Source organism: Chelonoidis abingdonii, chromosome 8 (genome assembly GCF_003597395.2).
Source record: "Chelonoidis abingdonii isolate Lonesome George chromosome 8, CheloAbing_2.0, whole genome shotgun sequence".
NCBI classification, from domain to species: domain Eukaryota; kingdom Metazoa; phylum Chordata; order Testudines; family Testudinidae; genus Chelonoidis; species Chelonoidis abingdonii.
Window position 1 is genome coordinate 84,295,734 of NC_133776.1, and position 25,527 is coordinate 84,321,260.

The following is a 25,527-nucleotide window of genomic DNA, read 5'->3' on the forward strand; positions in this document are numbered from 1 at the left end:
TCGGAGGAATGTAGCTCTAATAGTTTGCTTGCCAGTAATTGTTGGTAACTGTAGCCAAATGAATGCCTCAATGTCATTTCAATCCATAGTCTATAGGTTTTTGAAGACGTTTGAGTCTAAGCCATATGCAAAAATATGTTCATAATTGTGGATCTGTCAGATGATTACCATGACAGTACCCAGGAATCAGATTGTGTGCACAGTTTTGCATATGTACAATCACTCACTTATGGTAATTGCATATACAAATATTGTGTCTTGATGCATGGGCTTTCTCCTTTCAAAATTTGGCCCATAGCATTTAATATTTAACTGGGGGGTTGCAAATCCATTCTGATCTTAGCTGTTCAAGTAGGATTTATTTAACATGTAAAGGGTCTGAGAAATGACCAGCCACCATGTTTCTCAATCTACTCCTTGTGCTGAGTTATTTTCTTTCTACCATATGACAGTATATTTTTGGCAGGCTCCCACACACATTTTCCCACTCCACTCAGCTCCAACACAAACTCGTTTTTCTTTCACTTTTCAAAAGAGTCCCCAGGCTTTTTACTCCATTAGCAGTCTGATGTTCAGACAAAACCTCTGATTTCACTTGTCCGCATTTCCTCACAGTGTATTCATCGGGATTTGGCAGCAAGGAACATCCTTCTGTCGGAAAACAACGTGGTTAAGATCTGTGACTTTGGACTGGCTAGGGATATTTACAAAGATCCTGACTATGTACGGAAAGGAGATGTAAGTGAAAAGGACCTGACCTACCAATCTTGAATATTACTCCCCCTAGGGACTGGGCAGATTAACAACCACAATAACTGGCCATGTGCCACATCTTTTTTATTCTTAGGCAAGACTTCCACTTAAATGGATGGCTCCAGAGGCTATTTTTGATAAAATTTATACTACGCAGAGTGATGTGTGGTCTTTTGGCGTGTTACTATGGGAAATATTTTCTCTGGGTAAGATCATTTTACACTTTTTTTTAATATGATGTTATTGTGGAAAGGGCTTTAACAAAAGAGCAAAGAATAAGGGTCACACTCTGATCTCAGTTGGTCTGGTGTAAATTAACAGTAATCCAATATAAAATAGCAGTTACTCTAGACTGACAACATTTGGCTCCTAATGCATGTTAAAAAAAAAAATCCCAGGTTTTAAATTTGTAATAGTCGATACCAGGAGAGTGTGTGACAAACCCAAGCAGGACTGCTCTGGATCGAAACTTTTTTTTTTTTTTAAAGCGGTGAAAGTTTCCCTGTCAAACCATATTTTCCCATGAGAAGTCTGGCTTTGAATCAGAAACCACACAGCCTATAGGTTGCAGAGAATTACGCTATTGTTGACATAATGGTCTGACATTGATAGTGGTAGACAGTGAACCACAAGGGAATTTTTGTGTATGAGCTAACAGCTACAATGGCTGTTCTTGCCCCAGGCTTGATTCTGCTTCCCCTCAAAATGCTGATAAGTAAAATTACACATTGGCTGCAGCCATCATAATCTTGACATGAGAACCCGTGCCAGCCTCCATTAGTCATTTTGGAAGCAAACAGATAGAATGCATATTTGTACAGTCAAACCTCGCAATAACGTGCCCCGTTATAACGTGAAATCGCATATAACGCGATCATAAATTGGCTCTCCTTTAATGCCTAATACTAGTGGTCCCCAACACCATGGCGCCCACTAGGACATTGATGTGCCCCTGCCTAGTGCCCAGCAGGGGAGAGAAGCCGCGGCCCCGCGCCTGCCGGGGACAGAGAACTCCGAGGCTGCGGGCGCTGGTGCTCTCTGTCCCCAGCAGGCGCAGGGCTGCGGCTTCTCTCCAGCCTGCCGGGGACAGAGAGCAATGGCGCCTGCAGCCCTGGAGAAGCCAGAGAGAAGCCGTGGCCCCACGCCTGCCGGGGACAGTGAGCACCGGCACCTGCAGCCCTGGAGAAGCCAGAGAGAAGCTGTGGCCCCACGCCTGCTGGGACAGTGAGCACCGGTGCCTGCAGCCCTGGAGTTTTCTGTCCCTGGCAGGCGCGGGGCTGCAGCTTCTCTCCAAGCCAGAGAGAAGCTGTAGCCCTGCACATGCCGGGGACAGAGAGCACCGGTGCCCGCAGCCCTGGAGTTCTCTGTCCCCAGCAAGCGCGGGGCCAGGGCTCCTCTTGAAGCCGGAGAGAAGCTGCGGGCCCGCGCCTACTGTGGGACAGAGAGCACCGGTGCCTGCAGCCCTGGAGTTCTCTGTCCCCGGCAGGCGCGGGGCCAGGGCTCCTCTTCCCTGCTGGGCACTAGGCGGCGCACATCAATGCACCGCATTGGGGACCACTGACTTACACTGACCGGCTTGAAACCCCACTATACCACAACCCTGCATTTATTGTGATGGAATTTTTTGGACCCCAAACATAGCGTTATAGTGGCGTTTCACTGCATGTGTACACCGCTTGCGAAGGCACAGAATGTTTGGAATGAGGACATTGGTGCTCTATGAGCTTTATCCTGCCATTAGACGAGACTTCTTAGAAAACTCAGTCTGGGATCTGGTCATTACCAACAGGTAAGGTTCCTGAAACTGAACCACACAATGTCGCTTACAGCCAGTGGGATCCCTCTGTTCCCAAATCCTCCTTGTACAGCGTGGCATCTTCTCTTTCCTCAGGGTTGTCCAGTGGCTTTCTAATAACCATTTCCAAACAAATGAAAACAGTAACTCCATATAATTAAACTCCCGAGTTCTAAACAGTCCTGGGTGACCCTCCAATGCCTGCAAGTTATAGATTGGCAGGGATTAACGTTGAGCCCATGATGCCAAGTTCAGAACTGGATGCAGAATTCCCCAAAGTTTGGGACTATTCAGATACAGGATTTTGGTTTAGCTCATTATGGAGATTGAGCGCTGGTTGCAATGCTCAGAACCTGATTTGAACTTCCTTGAAGCTCAGAAGTGTTTTGGAACTCCGGCTTTGGTTTGGCTTCATCTGTAGTTTATATTAGCATGCAAAAGAGACACTTCACTGTTTAAAGTCTGGGACCGGGAGTTATTGCTTTCTCCAGAGTCTGGGTATGTCTCTGCCCTTGTGTCGGCTTAGAATTATGGTGCTGTAGTGTAACACATCCATGGCTGCCTAGGGGCTTCACAGGGGTCATTCTGCTACACACCCTTAGGAGCGTCACAGTAAGAGGAAGGCTAGAACTCAGATCCTTGAACTCTACATGACCCAACTGTGGCAGCCAGCCAGCAGACCGAGGGAAGTATGTTAACATGTAAAAATGCAATTAATGGCGACAGCCACACTATGGAAGTATCTGCAAAGACCCAAGTGAACTGGCTGTTGGTGAATGGCAAAAAGTGCTTCAGGAAGCCCCAGTGATGCTGAGCTGGAAACATATCCAGCCACTCCCAAAGGTGGTGTTGAAACAGGCATGAGATTCTCTTCACTGGCCTTTTAATACAGAAGGTGCCAAACAAAAGTCAAGAGTAATAATAACATAATCCAGTAAGTAGATTTTTATTCTTCTGTTTTTATTCACAATGCTTTTAAAAATAAATGTAAGTTACTTTCAGACTGCTTGGTTTAAGTAGCCCCTGTTCTCAATGAAGTTGCTTAATTGGGGCCACTTAAAACAAACAGTCTGAAAGTAACGTAAATTTAGACAGGCTTTTCTGAAGCCAGAGGAATCCACTAAATTACAGCACAATTTGACCATCCTTAGGACTTCCTATCCTTCTGTTATGATGTAGATCACAAACCACTTTCCTCTTTCCGTGGCACCAATTCAAAAGCCAGTCGTTTTCCCTAAGAGGGGTTTTCATAAGGATCATCCAGGCATGTCCATAGTCACATCTGCAGCTCACATGGTAAATATTTAATTAAGGGTTTCTGTCACTGATTGAACCCTCTTATATAAAAGTTTTAAAGATTATTGAGAGCCAGAGTACCAAAAGTCATTTGTCTTTGCTCCAGGGAATGTTTTGGCTCCCATCCATGATCACTGCTTTTACGGGGTCCCACAGATTCAGTACCTTTTAAAAAGAAAGATATTGACCTGAAAAAAAATGCAGTTTGGTTTGGACAGCACTACAAACTTCCTCTGAGCCAGGCAGAGTGCATTAGTTCCGTTGATGCACAGGTAAACCTACATAGGAGGAATTGCTTATCTTGATTTTGTAGCTGGTTTTGCTACTAATTATTTAAATGGGGTCAGCATAGTTGGTAACAGATAATGCATTTTGAAATCAATTACCTGGCACATTACAGAATGTCAGTCTCTCCTGGAATTTAAATTTGCAGGGTTTCAACAAGCAGTCAGAGCTAATTATGTAAACAACCAGCATTTGGTAGTGCAACATCAGCATCTTATTAGCCCACTAAAATAAAAGTGAGATCAAAAAGAGGGTTATTTAATATCCAGTGCAAGCCACATCTTTGAATGTTTTGAAGAATTCCCCCATGGGAAATGTCTTGTCATCTGAACCTACATTTTTCCCAGCCTTTCCTAGCAGCCAAAATCCAAATCATTACGCCAATTCCAGAGTCCAGATGCACCATAATGAGGTGCAGGAGTGTTTTGCTCCATGCATTTGAGCTCTAAGCTGGCCCCACTTGATAGGAGGTCAACCTTGGCCAAAAGGTTGCATATCAAGAATCACTCTTCCCTGTCTTCCTGCCACTCTTTCTCACAAGTGTCCTACAGTGGATGCCTAAGAATGACAAGCTTTCACATACTGAGGGTTCACTTTGCACATTATAACCAGCTCCCCACCTCTCACAAGCCCCAATCAATGTATGTAAATCAAAACAGGGAAATGCCCCCAAATATTCCAAAACTGTTTAGGCTAACAGTGTCCACAGCGCTTACTTACTAGGCTATGGCTTTCATCTTGCCCTCTGTGATCCAGCACTTCACCAAGGCCTAGTTCTTTATGATAAACTCTGCTGCAGAGACAATTAACATGAGGTAGCCAGTGCAGTTTAGCAAAGCAGAGCTGACTTTTGGTCTGTTTGGATTGCTCTTCCGCATGCCGGCATGTACTAAACTGGCAGCGTAAAACAGCTGGAATGACTCATCACTATCTCAGCCATACTCAGCTCCTCCATGTGGAAATCTGCTGGCTGGACAGGTCTCTGCTTACGATAGTGTCGAATCACAGAAATCTGAGTTGGAAAAGGACTTCTAGGTCATGCAGTCCCTCTTTTCACAAATGCAGGGTTGTTGCCTGCAGCACGCTCTCCAGTGTATTGTCCACGCTAGTGCTAAATGTCCCAAGCAATGAGATTCTACCCACTTCTCTTGTGAAACTACTCCACAGTCTAAGAGATACTGATGCCTGGCGTTAGTAGTCCTCAGGGTTGCCGTGTATGAAGTATAAGATGGACTGTGTGAAGATGGACAGTTCAGCTAGCATGACAGCTCTGAGGGTCAAAGTCCAGAAAATGTGCATACCAATGCATGTCTCAGTTTAGGTATATTCATTCTTACCTATTTCAGGTAAGCAAGTTAATTCATACACTAAAGACTTCAAAAGCATTCTGAGATCCTTGGATGAAAGGTGCTGCTGTAACCCACACACCTCTTGGATGTGTTGTTCTATCCCATCTAGTGGCACCAAGACCACTTAGAGTGAAATTAATGAGTCTACTCTACAGCCTTAGCTGATAGGCAGGTGGCTTTTAGCTCATGCGGTAGAGGCTCATGCACTAAGCTCCAGAGGTCCCAGGTTCAATGATGACTGGGGTCTGTTGGCATTACACTGCCATACAAGCAAAACATTATCTTATCATTCTGATTATGAGTCTTATTAATCCTGGTGTCGGACAAAACTGGGAAGGGAACTGTAGATACACAATAGAAATGAGTCTCACAATATATTTCTAACACAGCTAAAACCGGGGAAACACAAGATCAGATTGTTTTGTGATACTGCTGATGGGATTTCTGTCCCGGTTCACAGACCAAAGGATTTCAGATTACTGTGGCCAGGTGACTCTAAACTGCCATAGACTAGGGTGACCAGACAGCAAGTGTGAAAAATCGGGATGGGGGTGGGAGGTAATAGGAGCCTAGATAAGAAAAAGACCCAAAAATCAAGACTGTCCCTATAAAATCGGGACATCTGATCACCCTACCATAGACTGCCTTCCGAGCCTATTCAGTGAGCTCATTGCTACTTCCACAATCCCAGCCCTGCAGTGCATGATACCAGGGATCAAGTGGCAAGGCTTATGCAGTTAAATTATTTGGGGAATAGTCACTTTCTGGTACTCTCTCAATTTCTAATATTTCTGCATGGCTTGTTTCCGCCCACAAGCGTGCAGTATATGATGGTATTCCCAAGCTTGAAGAAAACAGGAGATCAGGCAGGAATGTTATAGAAAGTAAACCACATACAGATTCCTCAAAAGCTGGACCCAGATTCGGATTCCATTAAATCCCTGCTGCTCAAAACAGATTAAATGTTCTTCCAAACTCTTCAACCAGCCTCAGAGATGCCAGACTATGACAAGAAATGGCTGTGTTACAGATTACAACCTCCATTGGGGAGGAGGGAACCAGAGGTGCTAGGAGGAGAAGAGGAATTTCATATTCTTTTTGAGGGAATGGGGTGGGAACGTTTTTTTAAAGATAAACTCAGCCTCTTTCTCACACCCCATTTCCTTTTCCCCAAATGGATGAAAACCTTACAGAACCCGACAGGGCCTTGGTTGTAGAATCTGTGATGTCCAAAAAGGCTCATAGGCCCAGAATCTCAAAGATATTTAGGTGTCTAACTCCCACTGAATTCTGGACCTTTGCTTCTATTCCACTATCGTAGTTTCCTTGACCTTGTTCCAACACTGAATTTCACACAGCTGGCCTGGATCCTTAATAATGAACTAGGGACCTTTTTAGAGCTCTAGGCCCAATTTAAACTCTGGTGTAAGCAGGTGTAACTCAGATTGACTCCAATGGGAGGGACACTCACTAATTTATAGCCCTCTTCAGCCCAGAAAGGTCTCTGAGTCCCTTTGCAATCTGTGTATGTGGTCTTCAGCTGTAATTTCAATCACAAATACCACACAACAGGCTATAGCTGGCTGAAGATTCCCACTCTCCAAGTCAGTGAGGGAATAGGATGCATCCAACCATATATAGAGAGAATCTCCATCTCTATGTCTGTGCATGTAATAGAACAGCACTGAAGATGATTTGTATTGTGTAAAACAGGACAAAATGAGGATTACTCTTTCTGTCGGACGGCTGCTGGGCGACCCATGTGAAATAAGATGGTGGCGTCAATCCAGTTCCTAGTGCATTTACGTCCAAAAATGCAGTCACAATTGGCACTAAGTGCCTTCTTCCCCTGGCTGGAGGTTAAGGATTGGATAGGCCTGGAGACAGAATTCTCCTAGAAGTGGTTCCTCTGGGTTATGTTTGAGGCACATTAAACAGGGAATGGCAAGGAGGTGGAAAGGGGAGTTTGCCTTGTTGCGAGCTGTGATTTCCCTGTTCTGTGGATAAACAAAGCCCTTCAATTTCCAGGCTGTCAGACCAGCAAATTGAACTAGTATTACATTCACACTGAGACAGAAAACGGGTGAAAACTGAGGTACTATTGGAAGAAAGTGAACATTTCCCAAAGCAGGACCGTGTCTCTGCTGTGCTTGCTGTTCTGACATAGAATTAACTTCTACAGGGAAAACATGAGCTATTACAGGGCAGCTTGGCTCACCTACATACTCGCCTTGCCCTGACAGGTGCATTGAGGAGCATGATTTATTTGTGTGCATTGGTTTTCTGGTCACATTAGTACAGATGTCATTATTGGAGGCACAGTCTCACAAGTTTCTAATGAGAACAAGAGGAATGTGGTGAGTTGACACAGACATGCTTCCATGCATTTTCCCTGCAGTGTGTTTGGTTCATCTGCTAACCAATCAGAACTTAATGTAACAAGAGTTTGGGCCTTACCCAGCAACTTTGCTTGGGCTTTTAGTCCTGAGCTAGTGGCATGAGATCATCAAGCGGGGAGTGAGAGCCTTGCACCTCTACCAATTCCTCCCGCTCACCGATAGTGCCATTGGTAGACCCCACAGGGATTTATACCCGGCCCTCTAGCTCTAGAAAGGTTAATCCACTCAGGTCCAATAGGGGGATCTCAAGAGGACGAAACTGAAATACTTGAGGTTCTAAGGGGAAGAGTAAACCACTTTCTTTCCACCAGTTCCCAGGGGGACCCTAACCTTCAATCTTTCCCCTTCTGTATTTATAATGGGCCAAACTCTGAGGGTTCTTGGTCATTACTCAGTGGAAGTTTTGTCTAAGGACTTCAGGATTTGGCCCAACATATGCAACACTAACCTGGCTTGAACAAGAGGAAGAAGAGTTCAATTGCACGTCTGGGGGGGATTTAGCTGACCTATGACTCCCGTTGCCTTTGTGTCACATATGGCTAAAAGCCTACAGCACCCCCCAGCCTTATTCACCTGAGCAGCGAGTTCCATTGAAGTCACAGGGACTGAATGAGTTAGTGAAGATTGCAAGACTCATTATTACTTTATATATATTCAGGTAGCGGAAAATTTGGCCTGGGGCATTACTTTGAAACGAGAATGTATCTAGGTAAACTAGAAGGAACCTTCCTACTTAACCCAGGAGATCATTTAAGACATGAAACTGGCATGCATTTTGCTTTTTGTTCTGCTGTGTTTCATTTCTGGGTGATTCTGACCCTGGTTTTAGTATGAATGTATTGCTCAACTTGACCAGAAACCTCTATTTAGAGGGAGTTCCTGTTCTAATGAAATTTCTAGAACAAAGTCCTTTTGGGTGCTACTGTGAACTGAGCTGAACCTTCACACCCGTTTGGGTTTCATCACTCATCACTGAAAATGTGTGTGCATCATGGTCCTTTAGGAGCAACAGAATGTGCCAGGCAATGTGCTGCTTTAGTAAATCATGAAGGGCTGATATTTAGAAGGTGGATGCAATTGGCTTTGGACCTAGAATTCATGTATTTTTGTGACGAGCCTAAAGATGACTTTCAGTGGGACTTAGACCTATAAGCTTTTTAAACAATTTAAATCTTTGTAAATCTGGCCCACAATGTTATTTCTACAGCCTTATCCCGAGAGATGCTGTGCACCTGCAACTCCCATTCCATCAGCACCTTTTAGGATCAGGCCCCAAATTTCCAGCTAGGCTGGAATGCTCAGCAATCACCATTGCTGTTTTGCATTCAGATGGACAGTGACCAAGCCAGGTGAGGTCACCCTCTCTGTTTGTACCTCCAGGTGCCTCACCATACCCAGGTGTGCAAATTGATGAGGACTTTTGCCGCCGCCTCAAAGAAGGAACACGGATGAGATCACCAGAATATTCCACTCCAGAAATGTAAGAGTTCTACTCCCAGCCCTGGACAATAGATTTTAACCATCATAACAGGGACTTTGATTTGTGTGTTGAGATGTGGGGAGGGTTTGTCAGATTTTCTTTCTTGTAACCCATTTATTAAATTTTGGGGTTGTGTCTGCCCCAGGCTCCCTGATACCACAAACCAAGAACAACAAACCACCAAGTCAACTTCAGGGCCAATCTGTCGATGGGCAAAGGAGTTAACAGATCATTCCAGGCTAGTTGTAGTGTATGAAATCTCAGTTCAAGGAACTACCATGTTTGTTTGATTTCCAGTTTTGTGGGAGTGTCTATGTAGCCATAATTGTAACCTGCTTTCAGCCACATCAGCAGGGCCTGCGACTCAAAGTTAAACTAGCTCAGCGTAAACAACTTAGAGAATTGATTGAAACACAAGCATGGAGTGAAAACACATGACTGGGGGTGTAATGCAGTGCTTCTGAACACAGGGATTTGATTTGTCACCTCCATTGGACGTATCAGGTGGGAAGTCATATAGATGAGGATGGAGACAAGCAGCAGCACAAAGAAATGGTTTGGAAACGCAGACTGACGTTCTCTTAAAGTCCATGTGTTTTTCCATAGCTACAAGACTATGCTGGATTGTTGGCATGGAGTTGCCACAGAGCGGCCGACCTTCACAGAGCTGGTCGAGCGCTTAGGAGACCTCCTCCAGGCAAATGTGCAACAGGTACAGCTGTGTGGCTGGTTTGTCACTTGTGTGCAGAGATGATATCCCAGGGTTAAGCACCAATATAAGCACGGTCATCTCCAGGGTTTTTGCTGCCCCAAGCTGCAGGGAAAAAAAAAAAAGGTCGTGATTGCAATTGGCAGCAGCTCCACCGCACCGCTTTCTTCTCTGGCAGCAATTCAGCAGCAGGTCCTTCCCTCCAATAGGGACCAAGGGACCAGCCGCCGAATTGCCCAATGCGCTGCCCCTTCCCTTTGGCCGTCCCAAGCACCTGCTTGCTGAGCTGGTGCCTGGAGCCGGCCCTGAATATAAGGTATGACTTCACATCACCACAAAGAACACAGCGAAAATGGCTATTGGTGTGAGTGTAGGAGTGGAAAATGCTATTCAAAGGGGATTTTGGTTAGAAAATGAGATGTTTATCCATCCACAACGAGCAAACACTTACAGTACATTAATTTAAAAAAGGTTCAGTTGCCCCCTAGAGGAACAATAGCTCTTTATCTCACAAAACATTTTAATTAGTTTTCAACACTGCAAACTGCCAGTAGCATAGTTCTCTTCCTACAATTGGTCTGAACTCTCTCTCTCTCTCTCCCCCCACCCCCTTTTCTCTGTATTTAAGCTCATTGTTACTTTTAGGAACTTCAAAATGAAGCCATTTAAGGCTCAAAGAGTCAATTACATAATTGTCAATTTCATAATAGGTAGATCAACTTTTTTCTCTCCATTTTTAAAAAACAACCCAATACCTCAGTTATGTAACTGTCAATTCCGTTATAAGATGAAATCAAGCTCTCTCTCCTGGCCCCTTCCCTTTTGGAAACTAATACATCAGTGAAGCTAAATTGAAAGACACTTGTTTTGCAATGTGCAAAAGCCAGGAAGAGTTTGTGAGCCTTATACTGCAAGCAAAGGAAATTAAAGGGAACTCAGGAATCATGATAAGGGACCAGGCAGTTAATTACGCCTCAGAATTAAAATCAAGGGAAGATAATTTTGATAAATGGGTTTAAGAAGACACAGGGCCACTTCTACAGATAATTGTAATAATTAGCAGTTGCTGCTGAGAATTCATAGCTTCCTTAGGTAGGTGCTGAAATATATTAAGGATGCAGTGGCAACTGTTGTCATGAAAGCACAGGAAATAAAGTGGTTTAAGGCTGCGATAATAAGGAATGGCTGTCATTAGCTGCAACTGCTCAATTTGAACAGAAGCTCATAGGCTATAAATAGGCATTACTCATTTCAAATTCCCAGCTCTGCTAGAGCCTGGCTGGCTTTGTGTCCCTCCTTTCCCACACATAAACATGGAGCTTTAACATGGATGTGGGTGTTTTGAGTCCCATTACACTGAGCCCATGGAAATCACCAAAGATGCCAAAACATTGAAAATGTCATTGAGTGCCTAACTGAGACAGCCCACAGGAACATAAGAACGGCCAGACTGGGTCAGACCAAAAATCCGTCTAGCCCAGTGTCCTGTCTTCCAACAGCGACCAATGCCAGTGCCCCAGAGGGAATGAACAGAACAGGTAATCATCAAGTGATCCATCCCCTGTCACCCATTCCCAACTTCTGGCAAACAGAGGCTAGGGACACCATTCCTGCCCATCCTGGCTCATAGCCATTGATGGACCTATCCTCCATGAATTTATCTAGTTCTTTTTTAACTGCCCACCTTAACTGAGGCTGATTGGGGCATGATAATAAATAACACTAGTAGGAAATGATTGGCTGCAAGTTTGTCCAGGATGCAATAGGAGAGCCCTGTGAAGCCAGCTGCTTTCAAATGGATATGAACATCTTGGCATCCCCCAAGCCAGAGATCACTCAGGGATGCTGCATGCTCAAAATGTTTAGTTTTCCTAGCTGACCCATGATCACCAGAGGCAGAGCTGTTGTTGCCATGAGAGAAGAAGCTTGAAAAACATGGCCTAGAATGCAGGGGCACCTGGAGGTCTTGCACTTTGCTGCCCTGATTGATGAAGCAATGGAGTGCTAGTGCTCAGATGCCTCCAAGGGAGGATCTACACAAAGAGCAACCAGGACTGGAATTTTCATCCATTCTTCTTAGTGGATCTCCCCAAAATGAAAGATTTGCCTTGTGGAAAGACAACAAGATAGTGTTGCGCAAAGCCCTTAACTCTGGATTTAGTGTGGTTGCAAAGAACTTCATGACTGCCTTAAAGAAATCATCAAAAACAAAACAAATAGCTCCGTGGCTTTCATAGTGCACAGCTCTGCTTGGAAGTAGAGCTTGATAGCCATTAATGTCCAGGCCATCGGGAGGAAGAACTGATCCTTACCGGCTTCTCTTTCTTCTGTTAATTATTTAGGATGGTAAAGACTATATTCCACTGAACATCACATTATGCCTTGATGGAGAATCTAACCCAAAGACCTGCCCAGTGGAAGAAAACTTGAGCAATTGCATTAATCGCTGGAGTGCATTGGGAATAGGGTAAGGAAAATGCATTCTTATTTTGGTTTCAAGTCAAGAATCTAGACAATTAAGACAGTCAAAGCTGGGAAGTAGTTTAAGCCTGCAGGTAAGAGCATGAATCACAGTAGTTTGGTATATGTGTTGTCTTCTCTGCCTACCAGCATTTATGGTGGAGTGGAACAGATCTGTTTATGGTTCCTGGGTTCAGTAAGCACTAGGTTAGGGGCAGGGCTTTCCCTGGTTGAGGGCTCTTGGCTATGAAACCCTTTCCCAGGGGTCAGCACCACCATGTTGCATGACAGACACTTGACAAAATTACTGGACTTAGTGACGGACATTGGTGGGGAGTGGGAGGGGGCTCCGGGCTGAGGCAGGGGGTTGGAGTGTGGGAGGGGGTACAGATTCTGGGCTGAGGATGCAGGTTCTGAGGTGGGGCCAGAAATGAGGGGTTCAGGGTGCAGGAGAAGGCTCTGGCTTGGAGCAGGGGATTGGGATGCAAGGGGGTAAGGGCTCCAGCTGGGGGTGCAGGCTCTGGTGTGGGGCTGGGGATGAGGGATTTGGGGATGCAGGAGGGGGTTCTGGGCTGGGACTGAAGGGTTCAGAGTGTGGGAGGGGGCTCTGGGCTGGGACACAGGGTTGGGGTGTGGGGGCATGTGAGGGCCCCAGCTGGGGGTGCACGCTCTGGGGTGGGGCTGGGGATGAGGGTTTTGGGGTGCAGGAGGGTGCTCTGGGCTGGGATCGACAGGTTCAGAGGGTGGGAGGGGAATTGGGGTTGGGACAGGGGGTTGGGGCCCGGGAGGGGGGCTCAGAGGTGCAGGCTCCAGGCGGTCCTTACTTCAAGCAGCTTGCAGAAGCAGCGGTATGTCCCCCCTCCGGCTTCTACGTGGAGGCTTGGCCAGGCGGCTCTGTGCGCTGCTCCATTCACAGATGCTGCCCCCGCAACTCCCATTGACCGTGGTTCCTGGCCAATGGGCCAGGAGCCACAGAGTCAGCGCTTTGGGCCAGGGGATGACTGAGGCAGCATGCAGAGCCGCCTCTCCACCAGCAACAGCAGGGATGGAGAGCTGCTTGCGGGGAGCCATCCAAGGTGAGCACCCCCCATGGACCTCAAAATTTTTACCGTGGATACTTGTATCTGTATACAGACACATTTCTGACCCCTCCTCCTTCCCCAAAGTGATTTGCCACATTGGCTGCCTTTAGGGCAGGCTGTCAATCCCATGTATTTTAGATGGACCATCCTCTCCTGAAGCTCCCACTCCTGTGATTTCGGTTTCAGTCCCCCACATGCTTGTATCAGTTGGCTTTGAACACTTTTCTGGGGAAGAGGGGTTTGCTTTGAGTGTCACTGAGTTTCCTTCTGTGCCTTACGGTTTGGTCCCTTCTAGAGATGGGCCAAGGAAGCTGTGCATTGGGTTGTGTGGAAACAAAGCCTGGGATAGTTGGATCCAGCCTCTCTCTTATCTGACCCACCACCAAGGTTTGGGGGAGTTGTAATAACACTTGGCAAAGCTTCCAGTTCTGGCCCTGCTCTCATTCTGCTTTAATAAATATTAGGGCTGATTGTCTCTTTAATTGGTTTTTGATGTTTTGCATTTAGATGGGTTAAACAAAAATAAAATCTAGGCATTGGATAGCGGCTTTAGAAGCCCCTATCCTGTTGGATGCAGAATGGCTAGGACTGGCTGCATTCTGTGTGTGGAGGGGACAGACAGCTGGCACGACTTGCTGGGTGCTGTGGAAGTGCACACAGGAGTGGCAACTGCTACAGCACTTAAGGTGGTGCAACTTGCGCTCCCACCAGCATTGACCATGGTCTGCCATCCAAATAGAAAGGGAAGGATCAGGAAAGGCAGAGGACATGTATACATTCCTGTCCTGTCCTTTGTGATGGCTGCTAATGATGGTGGTGTTTGGCCATATGACTTTCCCCTGGTAGGCCAAGAGAATCCAGAACCTAGCCCTTATCCTGTAACTTAAAATACTATGGGTTGTCCATGTAATTGTTCCTTTTTATCTGAAGTCCTAGTAGTGTGGATTTTGTCAGCAGTTCCAGGGTGGGGGTCTCATTTTATAACTCATATATGGATGCTGCTTGTCAGGGTCCTGTTAACTAGTTACAAGATGTAGAAGAAAATCTGATGCACTTTGAGTCAGGGACATTGTTTGAGCTACAGAGCCCGGTCAGCAGTCACTTGGGGGAAAAGGAAAGTTACAGGGTTATCATGAATGGTTGCGCACTGATCTCTCACTCTTCTCCTTTCCAGTAATAACAGTAAGAAGAGACCGCTGAGTGTGAAGACATTTGATGAGGTGCCAGTGGAGAAGCAGAAAGTGATGAATGAGGTAAGCGAGGTGAACATTCCCCTTCAAGCAGGTTTGCAGGCCTGCTGCCATCAGGGCCAGAAAGAGTTTCTGGAGCATGTGTGTGCTTCATTCTGGGAGAGGGGATAGAAACCCCAAGGGGGATTTGGCCCTGGATCCAAGAGAGCAAATGGGATCCTGCACTTTGTTTCATGAAGCAATTCAAATGGAGGCTAAAAGCATGATTATTTCAACTCTGCTCAGTGCCAGGAACTTCACGTGGCCTCTTCTGGGATCACAATGATAAAGCATCTAGTTGTCTCTCTTCTCCTTCCGTATAAAATAACTCAGGAGCTTCTTTTGTAGTTCAGCTCCTTGTGAACTTCAGTATCGTCTCTCGCCATGCTTCCTGCCTTAAAGCCAGAGCCACTGGCACTATGGGGCAGCCCCTGGCTGCTCAAAAACTCCACAGCAAGAAGCCCTCAGGAGATCATCTGACTGAGGGAGAGGGTGAACACCCACAGGCTGTGGAGCAAGTAAAGGTCAGGGAGGATGCACACATTTTTGTCTCTCCCTGTGACCCATATGCTCTCCCAGGCGGGAAATGCTCTCACGCTTGCTCGCTCGCTTTCCCCAGCCTGCATGGTCCCCTGTGCAGGGAGTTTCTTCTCCAATTGATGAATATCTCTCTGCTAGGAAGGGTGAGGTGTCCAACTACAGTTTAGCCTAGAAAGCAGATCTCTAGTCCATCCTCTTGCCAGTGCAGAACTGTTGCCTGTTATTTCCTATTCCTTTGCCATATTCAGTTTCTAGACCTCCATCCCTATTCCACCATCTTAGGGATCTGTAGGGTAAGAATTCCCGCTAACCGCTGTATGCTCCCTCTTCAGGGATAGAGATCTGTCTCCCTGCATAACACAAGTACTTTCACTGGACAGAGAGCTATCACAAATAGGTGACCAACTGCCTGCATCTGCATCCCTCTTCCAAAAGATCTCCTGAGGGGCATTTCTAAAATCAGTACATATTTGGTGGTAATATTTTTCCTACATACAGGAAAGAGGGTGACATTAAAATAATGGCAGAATTAAAGTGGTATTGCAATGGGTATCTTACATAAGTATAGACCTTGTGTCATCCACTTTACTTCTGAGTGCACAAGGATTAGTGCCAGTATATTAAATGCCAAAGGAATTAATACTGATTAGGTCAGTATTTCAAATAGTTCAAAGTACACAACCACACCTGTCCTGCAATAGTGATTGTTATTCGTAGTTCTTTTATTAGTTTTTTTGTAGTCATTTAAAGATACTATGAAAGTAGCAATTCAGATAAATATGTGGTTGAGAAATAAATTATGGGGTCACATTGTTAAAACATAAACCTGGAGTGAAATCCTTGCACTGATTTCAGTGGGGCTGGGATTTCACCCCATATAGTTAAAAAAAAGCACGTTTTCTGACTTGTGTTACTACCCCCTGAGAACAATCTGATTTTCTGTTCATTCTTTATGCCACTTGTTCACTTTTCCACTTCACTCAGATTGCATGCTGAAATAAGACTGATCACAGTTTCATTCCTATTTCTAGTTAGTTTCCCTTTTTGGTTCTGGTACACAGCACAGCTGCTGTTGATGCCACTTTCCAGCACTGAAGAGGAGTATTTCAGTTGTAAAGGATCCCCACCCCCTCCAAAAAAACCCTGTTTTCATTTAAAATTTTTATAGTTATTTGGAACAGGGACCATGTCTACCTGTCAATTTGTGCTGCACCTAGCGCGATGGCAAACTGGCCTTATTCATGGCCTCTAGACATAAGCTTAGTGTGGATAATAAAAACTAATAAAAATTAACAATCGTAACTTTTGAATCAGAGCCCCCTCTCTTTTATTTTAACACCACTTTATCTTTTAGACCTAAACTTCACAACTCTGCAGGACAGATGAAAGATTTCTTTTGTCCACTTGTGTACAAAGAAGGAGCCCTGCAAGATATGTTTACCGTGCCATATTCCTTGCAAGGAGTTTGTGTGGTCTAATCTGATACCACACTTATGTTTTCTTTAGTTCAGTAAGAAGTTTTTCTAATAGGGAGAGCAATTCTAGAAGATATTTAAGATAGTGTTTAACTCAGGAGACATATAAATGGATATGCACTTTATAAACCTTCATTCAGATTTCAGCTCCACAATCTAGAAGGTACCCCTACATCATGTTTAATAACAGATTTCAAGTTTAAAATGGCAAAAGGCTTCTTGTTGCAATATGTGTGTGTAGAATTTCTCTTTAAAATACCAGAAAGCCAAAATAAGAGAGAAGAATCATCAGTTATGTTTGCTTTCTTTTATTTGACGCAGTCTTCCCTCACTATTAATGTCTTTCCATCTGTATACATTATTTGAGCCCTGTGCATATCACTGCATTTTATGGCCTTTTGAAAAATGATCAATAACATTTTTAACTCCATAAAAACAAGGCAAATTTTCAAAGACTAAACAAAAAGTACCAAGGGGCCCAGATGGCTAAGTGGAATGGTAACATAGGCCCCAATTTAACAAAGCACACAAACATAGGCTTAACTTCCAAATTTTTGGGCATTATGGAAGAGCTGAAAGTTGTGTGTGTTTTTAAGTGCTTTTCTGCATGGAGGTGAGATTTGCCTGAGGTGAGAGGTGCATAGAGGTGAGAGGTGCCTGAGAGGCCAGTAACTGAACTGGCCTTGGAGCCTCAACCCCACCTCGTGGTAGGGTGACCAGATGTCCCAATTTTATAGGGACAGTCCTGATATTTGGGTCTTTGTCTTATATAGGTGCCTATTAAAATCTCACGTGTGCCAGTGCTTTTGCTGAATGGGGGCCATAATACAGAGCGTTAGCGCTGTAGGTTGTTGATTTGAGTCCAACCCACCTTGGCAAATGCCCATCTGAAGACTCTTTGGTGCTGTGTGTGGAATGAGTTGGTAGGTCTCACTCCAGCTCCCGATACAATACTGTGTACCTAAAAATAATAATAATAATAATAATCACCACTACAAATGGCTTCCTTGTCGGCAGTCAGTGCCTGAGAGGCCAGTAACTGAACCGGCCTTGGAGCTTCAACCCCACCTTGTGGTAGGGTGACCAGATGTCCCCATTTTATAGGGACAGTCCTGATATTTGGGTCTTTGTCTTATATAGGTGCCTATTACCCCCCATTCCCTGTCCTGATTTTTCATACTTGCTGTTTGGTCACCCTACCTAGTGGCGGCCTCCTCTCCGGGGATGAGGAAACCTTGCACTGCTCCTGCCTGGGCTTTACCTGCTCTGTGGACAAATGAGGGAATTCAGCCTGTAGGACTGAAAGTCTGGCCCCTATCATAACACAAAAAATGCTTTAGAAGAGTAAGTGAGAGAGGATAGACTCCAGCTGGAACTTGGTGTTTGAACTGGCCCCTTTGCTGTTCCTTCTCCAGTGGCTTTAATTGCTGCCCAGTACAAATTCTCCATCACGCTTTTTCCCCCTTGCTGTCAATCCGAGAGAGCTGCAGCGCTGTCTTTTCAGTTATCACATTACTGATGTCCTGTTCCTTTTGCTGTACAGGAAAGCGAGTCGGATAGCGGGATGGTGCTGACATCTGATGAGATGAAAAGCCTGAAGAGGCTGGAAATTCGCTCCTGGCCTTATGGGATTATGGCTCTAGCGTGAGTATTTTGGGAACATTTCTTTGGAATCGGTGTCCTGCTCAGAAAAGATTGTAAAAAAAAAAAAAGTTTCTGATTCCAAATGGAACACGGTTAGTCTGCAGCACGAGGCTTCATGATTACAACAGAAAGAGGATGGTTAATACATTTCAAAATGAAGAGGCACAGTTCAGTTTTGGTCACAGCATAGAGAAAAGAGGTACCAGTTTGCATATAAAACACAATCCCAGACTTCTGAAAGGAAGGCTGTTCCTCTAGATGAGTTTCATACATGTGTTTCTCTGCACACAGTGTGAACATTAATTAGTCTGATAAAGCACTAAAACCAATTTCATCAACCTCAGCACAGGATGCAGCACCAATCAAATTAACACTTTTTCCAAGGAGAAGCTGCCTCATGCTTTTGAATCATCATATAAAAAGAGGGGTCAGACTTTCAAATAAAGTTGGCTTGTTTCAGGGTCTAACCCCTAAGACCCACCAATATGATGCAAGTGGCAAACATAGAGAATAGTATTTCTGCTAGAGTTCTTCAAAAGAATCGATGAGAAGGATCTCATTCACTGTTCAGTTAGTTAGGAATTTACAATAAATTTCAACCAAACTGCTTGGAGTTTTCTGTAAGACCTATCACCATAGTATCTAAGACATTTAGAACTCTGTTGACTTGGCTTCTTCCTGTTAAATTCAACATGGCTTTTCCACAATGGTATTTTCTACAGTTCCCCACAGAACACAGTTGACCTTCTTTGTGAGGTGTGGTATATTGGGAGAAGTTTGCACTGCTTCTGTATAGCATTAGCAGGCTCATTTCGGAGTGTGCACAGTCAGAGCGCAACAGTCAGCACTTGAGAGAGGCTACTGACTTGCTCCTGACAGACAGAAAGGAAGGATGATGGAAGCTTGCCATGGCTTTTCATACTTGCTCTCCATGAATTCCCCATTATCGTTTTGGGGAGTAGACTCAGTCTGTGATATGTGATAAAAGTTACAGAGCAGGCTCATGTTATTCTTGCTGAACTGAGGTAAGCTTTCAAATTCCACTTGTCCTCCAGGAAAGGAACTCAGTGTGTTCAGCAGAATCCATTCTGCAGGACGGTGGGAGAATTAAGGATAGCAGGCATCCTCACAAAGTTCTTTGCCTACATGCACACATGCACACTAGGGGTAGGTGCACCGATTCAAATAAAACACCCTCCTCCCCTGATGATATTTGCCCATTTTTTAGAATCATGTCTGAATGAACCTTTTTTGTTTCTCAGATTCAGATGTGTTCTGATGAGTAGCTAGTGGATTTTTCTTTGCTGTCCCTTCAGGTTTTCAGCAGGCATCAGAAGCATTAAATTCCCGCATGCCAGGCTGCTCTATAATGGCATTGCCATTCCGAAGCAGACACACTAGATACCCCAGGAGCGAGTTTGTTCTTGTGAGACTTCCAGCCCAGCTCTGTAGAGGTTCAAGCCTCAAATAAAACTTCTGAACACGGGACCAGATCCTGAGTTAGTGTCAATTGGTTTAATTCCATTGACTTTATTTAATATATGCTCCTATTAAATATCCCAGGCTGGAAATCTGGTCTTCTAAATCCATATTTTTTGGGGTATTCTATTCATAACTGTACACCAGGTACTTCCTGTGCCAGCCAGTCCACACATAGTCATTTGAAGAGGAAATCTAATCTAGATCCAAGGCCTGCAGCAAGCACCATCCATCCCCACCTCATTTTCAGGACTACAGCAATCTCATGGCAGACAGAGGAGTGTTTGTCCTTGGCCTGTTTTTCCATTCAGTTCACCCCAGCTGAGAAGACCCTTTTGCCAGACTCTTTTTTGAAACCATCTTGCAGAATCTCTGTGGCCCAAGTGATACATTCATTTAGATATTAATTATGGAAGGTCTTGGCGTCCTTTCATTTCAGGACATGTCATGCCTTGATCTCACACGCCCGTAACTTGAAAAACATCCCTGAGAAGCACTTGTAATATTCTCCAAATGGCTTGGAGAGGTCAGAGAAGAGTGTTAGTTTAGCAGGGGAGATAATGTCACCCTTGTTAATTGTGTATCTCTCTCTATCAAAAACATTTACCCTGGACCCATTTGAAACAGTCATCCTCTTCTTACCCAAAAGCTTTCAAAGGCTTAGCATGTTTTCTAAACCAGGGTGGCTGCATTTATTATTTTTTGCCGAAATCTCACTGTTTATTTGTCTTGCATTCGCTTGCTCTGTCAAGTTGAAAAGTTGGCAGCACTCCTTGCTGGTGTCAAGAGTTTACAGAGGCTGAATCTGATACCTTGGGCCTGGGAATCCTGTTAGACAAGTAATAACTATTTCTGAAGTCAGAAGCATTTTACGTTGGCTTTATGAGAGCAAAAGAGGGACTGCATCTAAATCAGCATTCGAGGAAGTGTAGGACATCACGATGAGGATAGTGTGTCAGGTTTCATCTTGTAATATTAACGTGCCAGCACCAAGCACTGCTTTAAAATCCTCCTGGAGACTCTTTAATCAAGTTATTATGAAGATCTATAGCAGGCTTGGCTTTTGCTTGGGTGTGGGGTTTGTTTGGGGGTTTCTTTTTTGTCTGATCTAATTATGCTCGGTTGCTCTGAAACAATTATTCAGGCTAATCTTGGCTGAGCACCCTGACACCAGCTGACTGGGTCTCAGCTAATGTGCTGCAGGCACCGAGAGGCAACTTCCAGCTCACGTTGCTGAGGGCTGTGCCTTTGCCCGAGCCGGATTGGGTCCAAGGCAATCTCAGTGCACAGGATTCAAACCAAACAATCACGCTTGGCAGCATCTAGCGTTCCTGTTCAGATATGATGTGTCTGGGGAAAGACTGTAGGAAAAGGTGACCCTTAGGCCACATCTACACTCCAGGCTAGGTATGTGATTCCCAGCTTGCATAAACACAGTCACGCCAGCTCAATGAGAACTAGGTTGAGTATGAATAGTCGTGTAGTCTTGGTAGCACAGGCAGCAGCAGCACAGCTTAGCTGGGCTGAGGACAAACCCTCCCAAACCCTGCGTAGTCAGCATGGCTAAGACAGCACTGCTGTTGCCCATGCTACCATGGCTACACTACTATATATACTCAGGATAGCTCTTGTTGACCTGGGAATTACCCCATAGCTTGTAGAGTAGACGGAGCCTTAGAGACACAGCTGCACAACTAAGGCCTTCATATACAGCCCTGGGATCTTCCATGCTCTGCAGTCACTACTCACCCAGAGAAAGTGGCTCAGAAGGGTCAGTCAGAATTCCTATTGCTATATCCTGTTTTCAGGTGAATAGAGGTTGGAGATAAGGTTGCTCCAGGCTGATGTATATGATTACAGCTGAAGACTTTTCTTTCTGTTACTAGTACATATGTTCTTGGGGGTAGTGACTATACCTATCTCTATGTTTGTACAGCACCTAGCACAAGGACCCAGACTGTGTCTGTCCAAAATTTGCCGCACTCAGAATCAGTGAAAATTTTGGCCTAAGTAATTTGTCCAAGGTCACACAGTGATGCAGTGGCAAGAGTCCCTAGAACTAATGTATTCTTGGTTCCTGTGCTCATTATGGTATGCTGCACTGCCTCTCAGCCCTCTATTCCTTGTGTTCAGTGGGAATTGACCATCCTGGGTGTGGGGGAACCTGTGCCAGAGCTTTTCATTTGGGTTGGCTATATATTTGAGATGATTGGGCCAAATTCATCACTGGCATAATCAGGCACAACTCCACTGATGCCAAAACAGCTGCAATCACTTATTCCAGTGGTGAATTGGTCCTTTTGTGGCTCCCTTTTAGCTTTGTTTTGCATTTGGTTATTGTCCAGCCTATATATAGGTACTTTATGAATGTTTCAAAAGAATGAATTTTTAACCGTAATGCTTCAAGTTCCTCTGCCACTTGACCAGTGACATATTGATCCTGCCAGAAGGAAAGCAGTATTGGCTTTCTACTGCACAGTACTCACTGCAGATTTATCGAAGCAAATTCTGAATCAGACTCACAACTATTAGAGAAAAAACAACCTTAGTGATTAAAGCCTTTGGTATTTTTTCAATGAAATAAAGCTAAGATCAAGCATAATACCTACTATTACTCTGGAAAAGTGTCTCCATACGTCTGTATAAAAGCTATCAGACGGCTCCATAGTTGACTTCTCATTATTATTACAATAGATAAGCATCAGGCACAAATTGGTAGACTTGCCGCTGTATAGCTCAGTTGCCCATCTTTCCTTGAACAAGGCCTCTGATCACATCCAGGATTTTTAAGGGCCAGAGAGACCTACCTGGTTAAGACTAGGTGCTTGGGTAGAGCAATGTGAGCAGCTCCACAGCACTGGGAAGGAGTGTTCTACCTCAAGCCTGGGGAGTCCTCACTTATTTAGAGCTCTGTTGTCTCCTGCCCCTAAGAAATACTCTTACAGTCCTCACTCATGCATTCCTAACTGAGTTTTAGGCCATTAGAAACCGACTCCCTCTTACAGAAAAATAAACAGCTCCAGTAATGAGCTTCCAGTTCTTGAGATGTTTTAATAGTTATTTACCTTCAAGCCAGAATCAATGGTTCACAGAGGAGTCAGATGGAAGAGACCTATTAAGTCATCTAGTCCACTTCCCTGTAGCTAATGCAAGACTGTCCCTTATGGTATATTCTGCACAGCCTCCCCTACCTCCCAGCCCAACCTAATACATTCACTGTTAGGAAACATTTCCTGATATTCAACTTAAATTTTCCTTTGCTTCATTTCATCACACTACTTTCAAGGCCCATCTTCACCATGACAGGAAACCCAGGTAGAATACAGTAAAAATCTGCAGTGTGGAGGGACCTAACCATATTTTAACCATGTCACATTACCAAGCTAAACTAGACTTGTCCAAGTCTTTTGTCAAGTCATACGACCTAGTATTAACCTCGTTAAGCTCCCATCCTCGCTACAGATTTTAACTGTATTGTAATTGGGATGGGACACAAGTGTTTTGTAGTATGGTCCTCTGACAAGTTTCTACTAATAGAGTAGACAGGCCTGTAATTATACATACTTGGTCCAAACCTATCAACTCCCTCTGTTGGTATTTACAATTTACAAAGACAGCTTAGGCACCAGGGTATGGGCATTGTAGAAAGAAAGCCTGAAGGCAAAGACTTATAGGTGATTAGCATGTCCCCGAGTCACTGGTTAGCCAAGCTATATATTTGCTTTCTTCTAATCTTCCTTCATAAGTTAGTTCCTCCAGTGCCTTTATCATTTTTGTTGCTCTACACTTAAACCTCTCCAGTTTGTAGCCATCTTCCTGGTGCAGAGGAGCCCAGAACTGAGTGTGTAATGTGAGGTAGGCACAGTCTCACAAGTGTATCACATGAGTGTGAAGCAGGAGTTTCCCCAACTAGCACTAAATACAAACTTGCACCTAACAAAAGTGGTATTTTTCGTGAGTTTTGAGTGTGGAAATTGCAATGTTCAGATTTCTTCCCCACCCCAATGTTACAAATTCCTGCAGGCACAAATTCAAGGATTTTTGCATTGGTCCTTGTATAAGATGTTACTGTCTTGAGCCAATTTCAAAATGTATTTTAGGTGAAACTCATCCTCCTCACACATATAATCCCCTGGATTTGATTGAGACATTCAGCATTATGAAGGGCATAGTGAAAACTAACCAGTCCCTTCTTTCTACTCTCTCCTTTCATATGAGGAGAGGTAATTTAAAAGTAAAGGTTAGTGAAGGCAGAATCAATAAAGGAAAATACTTCTTTAGGCAGCAGAAGATCAACCTGTGGAATTCACTGAGGTAAATACTGTGGCTGGATTTTAACAGGATTAGGTCATTGTATGAGCCATTATTAACATTCGTACCTACGTAATACTATGGGCAATTGAATCTCATCATGCGCTGGGCCTTAAACTATTCACCTGTGTGACTCAGGAAGGATTTTTCCCTCCTATGCAACATTGCACAATTGACTAGGAGCATAATTATAAGAGGGCTTTTGCTTTCCTCTGAAGCGTTGGGTACTGGCCACTGCTGAAGGCAGAATGCCAGACTAGATGGACCAACTGTCTGATCCTATGTGGCAGTTTCTATGTAGCAAATGAGATTTCAAGGACAGTCAGAACAAGGAAGCTGCAGCTTACCACTACAATATATATTCCAAGCATATGTACATTTCCCTGCTGCTGAGCAAGAAAAGACTATATTTACTGACATTTCATTCTACAGCATTAAAAGGTAAAATGTAAAGACCCCTGGATCATTTTAATTTAGGACATACATTTTGCATGAAAGGAACATTTTTGAAAGTTAATTGCATTTCAATTTGCCATAGACGGATAATCACAGAAGTCACTTTGGATCAAACTCATCATCTCTCTGGCTTGGGAGCAAATATTAAATGTCACTGTTTAAGTCTCTCTTCAAACATCAGTGTGATTTAGATGACAGACAGAGCCATTCCCAGAGTAGTCGTCTGCCCTAGAGGGGACAGAAACACAAGGAGAACACTTGGTGGAAGCCAACAAGGGTCTGAAAGTTTCTCATTGTGTGGCCAAACTAAACCCCGATAAAATTTCTTTTATCTGGCACTCCAAGGCACACAGGCCCAGAGCCAAGTTAAACAGATACTTTCGTGCTTCTCCTTGTCTCCATTGACGACTTTAATGTCTGTGGAGTCAGCTGACAAGAGTCAACAGGGCTAGGTAATAAAAGAAAAGTACATAAATAAACAGTAGAGCAGAGAGATAGTTTTGCCGCTTATTCCAGAGGGAGAATCTATCTAACGAGAGGGGATGGAAAAGCTGCCAAGTGTATGGCATTTTGAAGACATTCCCACTGGTGTTTTCCTCTGGACAATGAGAAGAAGAGAATTTAGATGTTTATAATAACAGACTGTCACATTGCTGGTACTCTCAGGGTTATAGCTTATTTCAGCCATGAGAGGCAACCTAGTGAGTAGTGATCTGCATTGCCATGCAAGGAATTTGGGTTTAAATTCTAGTCCAGATCTAAGAGGCCAGCACAGTGGAGTTTGC

The 25,527-nt window shown here is 44.4% G+C and overlaps 1 protein-coding gene across 2 annotated transcripts in view; it reads left to right on the forward strand.

Annotated features, from left to right (window-relative positions):
- The window catches only part of LOC116819796 (vascular endothelial growth factor receptor kdr-like), a 178,066-nt gene that overhangs the window by 146,312 nt on the left and 6,227 nt on the right, over window positions 1-25,527 (forward strand). For both annotated transcript variants that reach the window (XM_032771797.2, XM_032771796.2), the window contains exons 23-29: window positions 616-738; window positions 848-959; window positions 9,258-9,357; window positions 9,964-10,069; window positions 12,409-12,533; window positions 14,783-14,861; window positions 18,396-18,496. In XM_032771797.2, coding sequence (XP_032627688.1) covers window positions 616-738; window positions 848-959; window positions 9,258-9,357; window positions 9,964-10,069; window positions 12,409-12,533; window positions 14,783-14,861; window positions 18,396-18,496 — 746 coding nt within the window. The remainder of the gene's footprint in view (window positions 1-615; window positions 739-847; window positions 960-9,257; window positions 9,358-9,963; window positions 10,070-12,408; window positions 12,534-14,782; window positions 14,862-18,395; window positions 18,497-25,527) is intronic.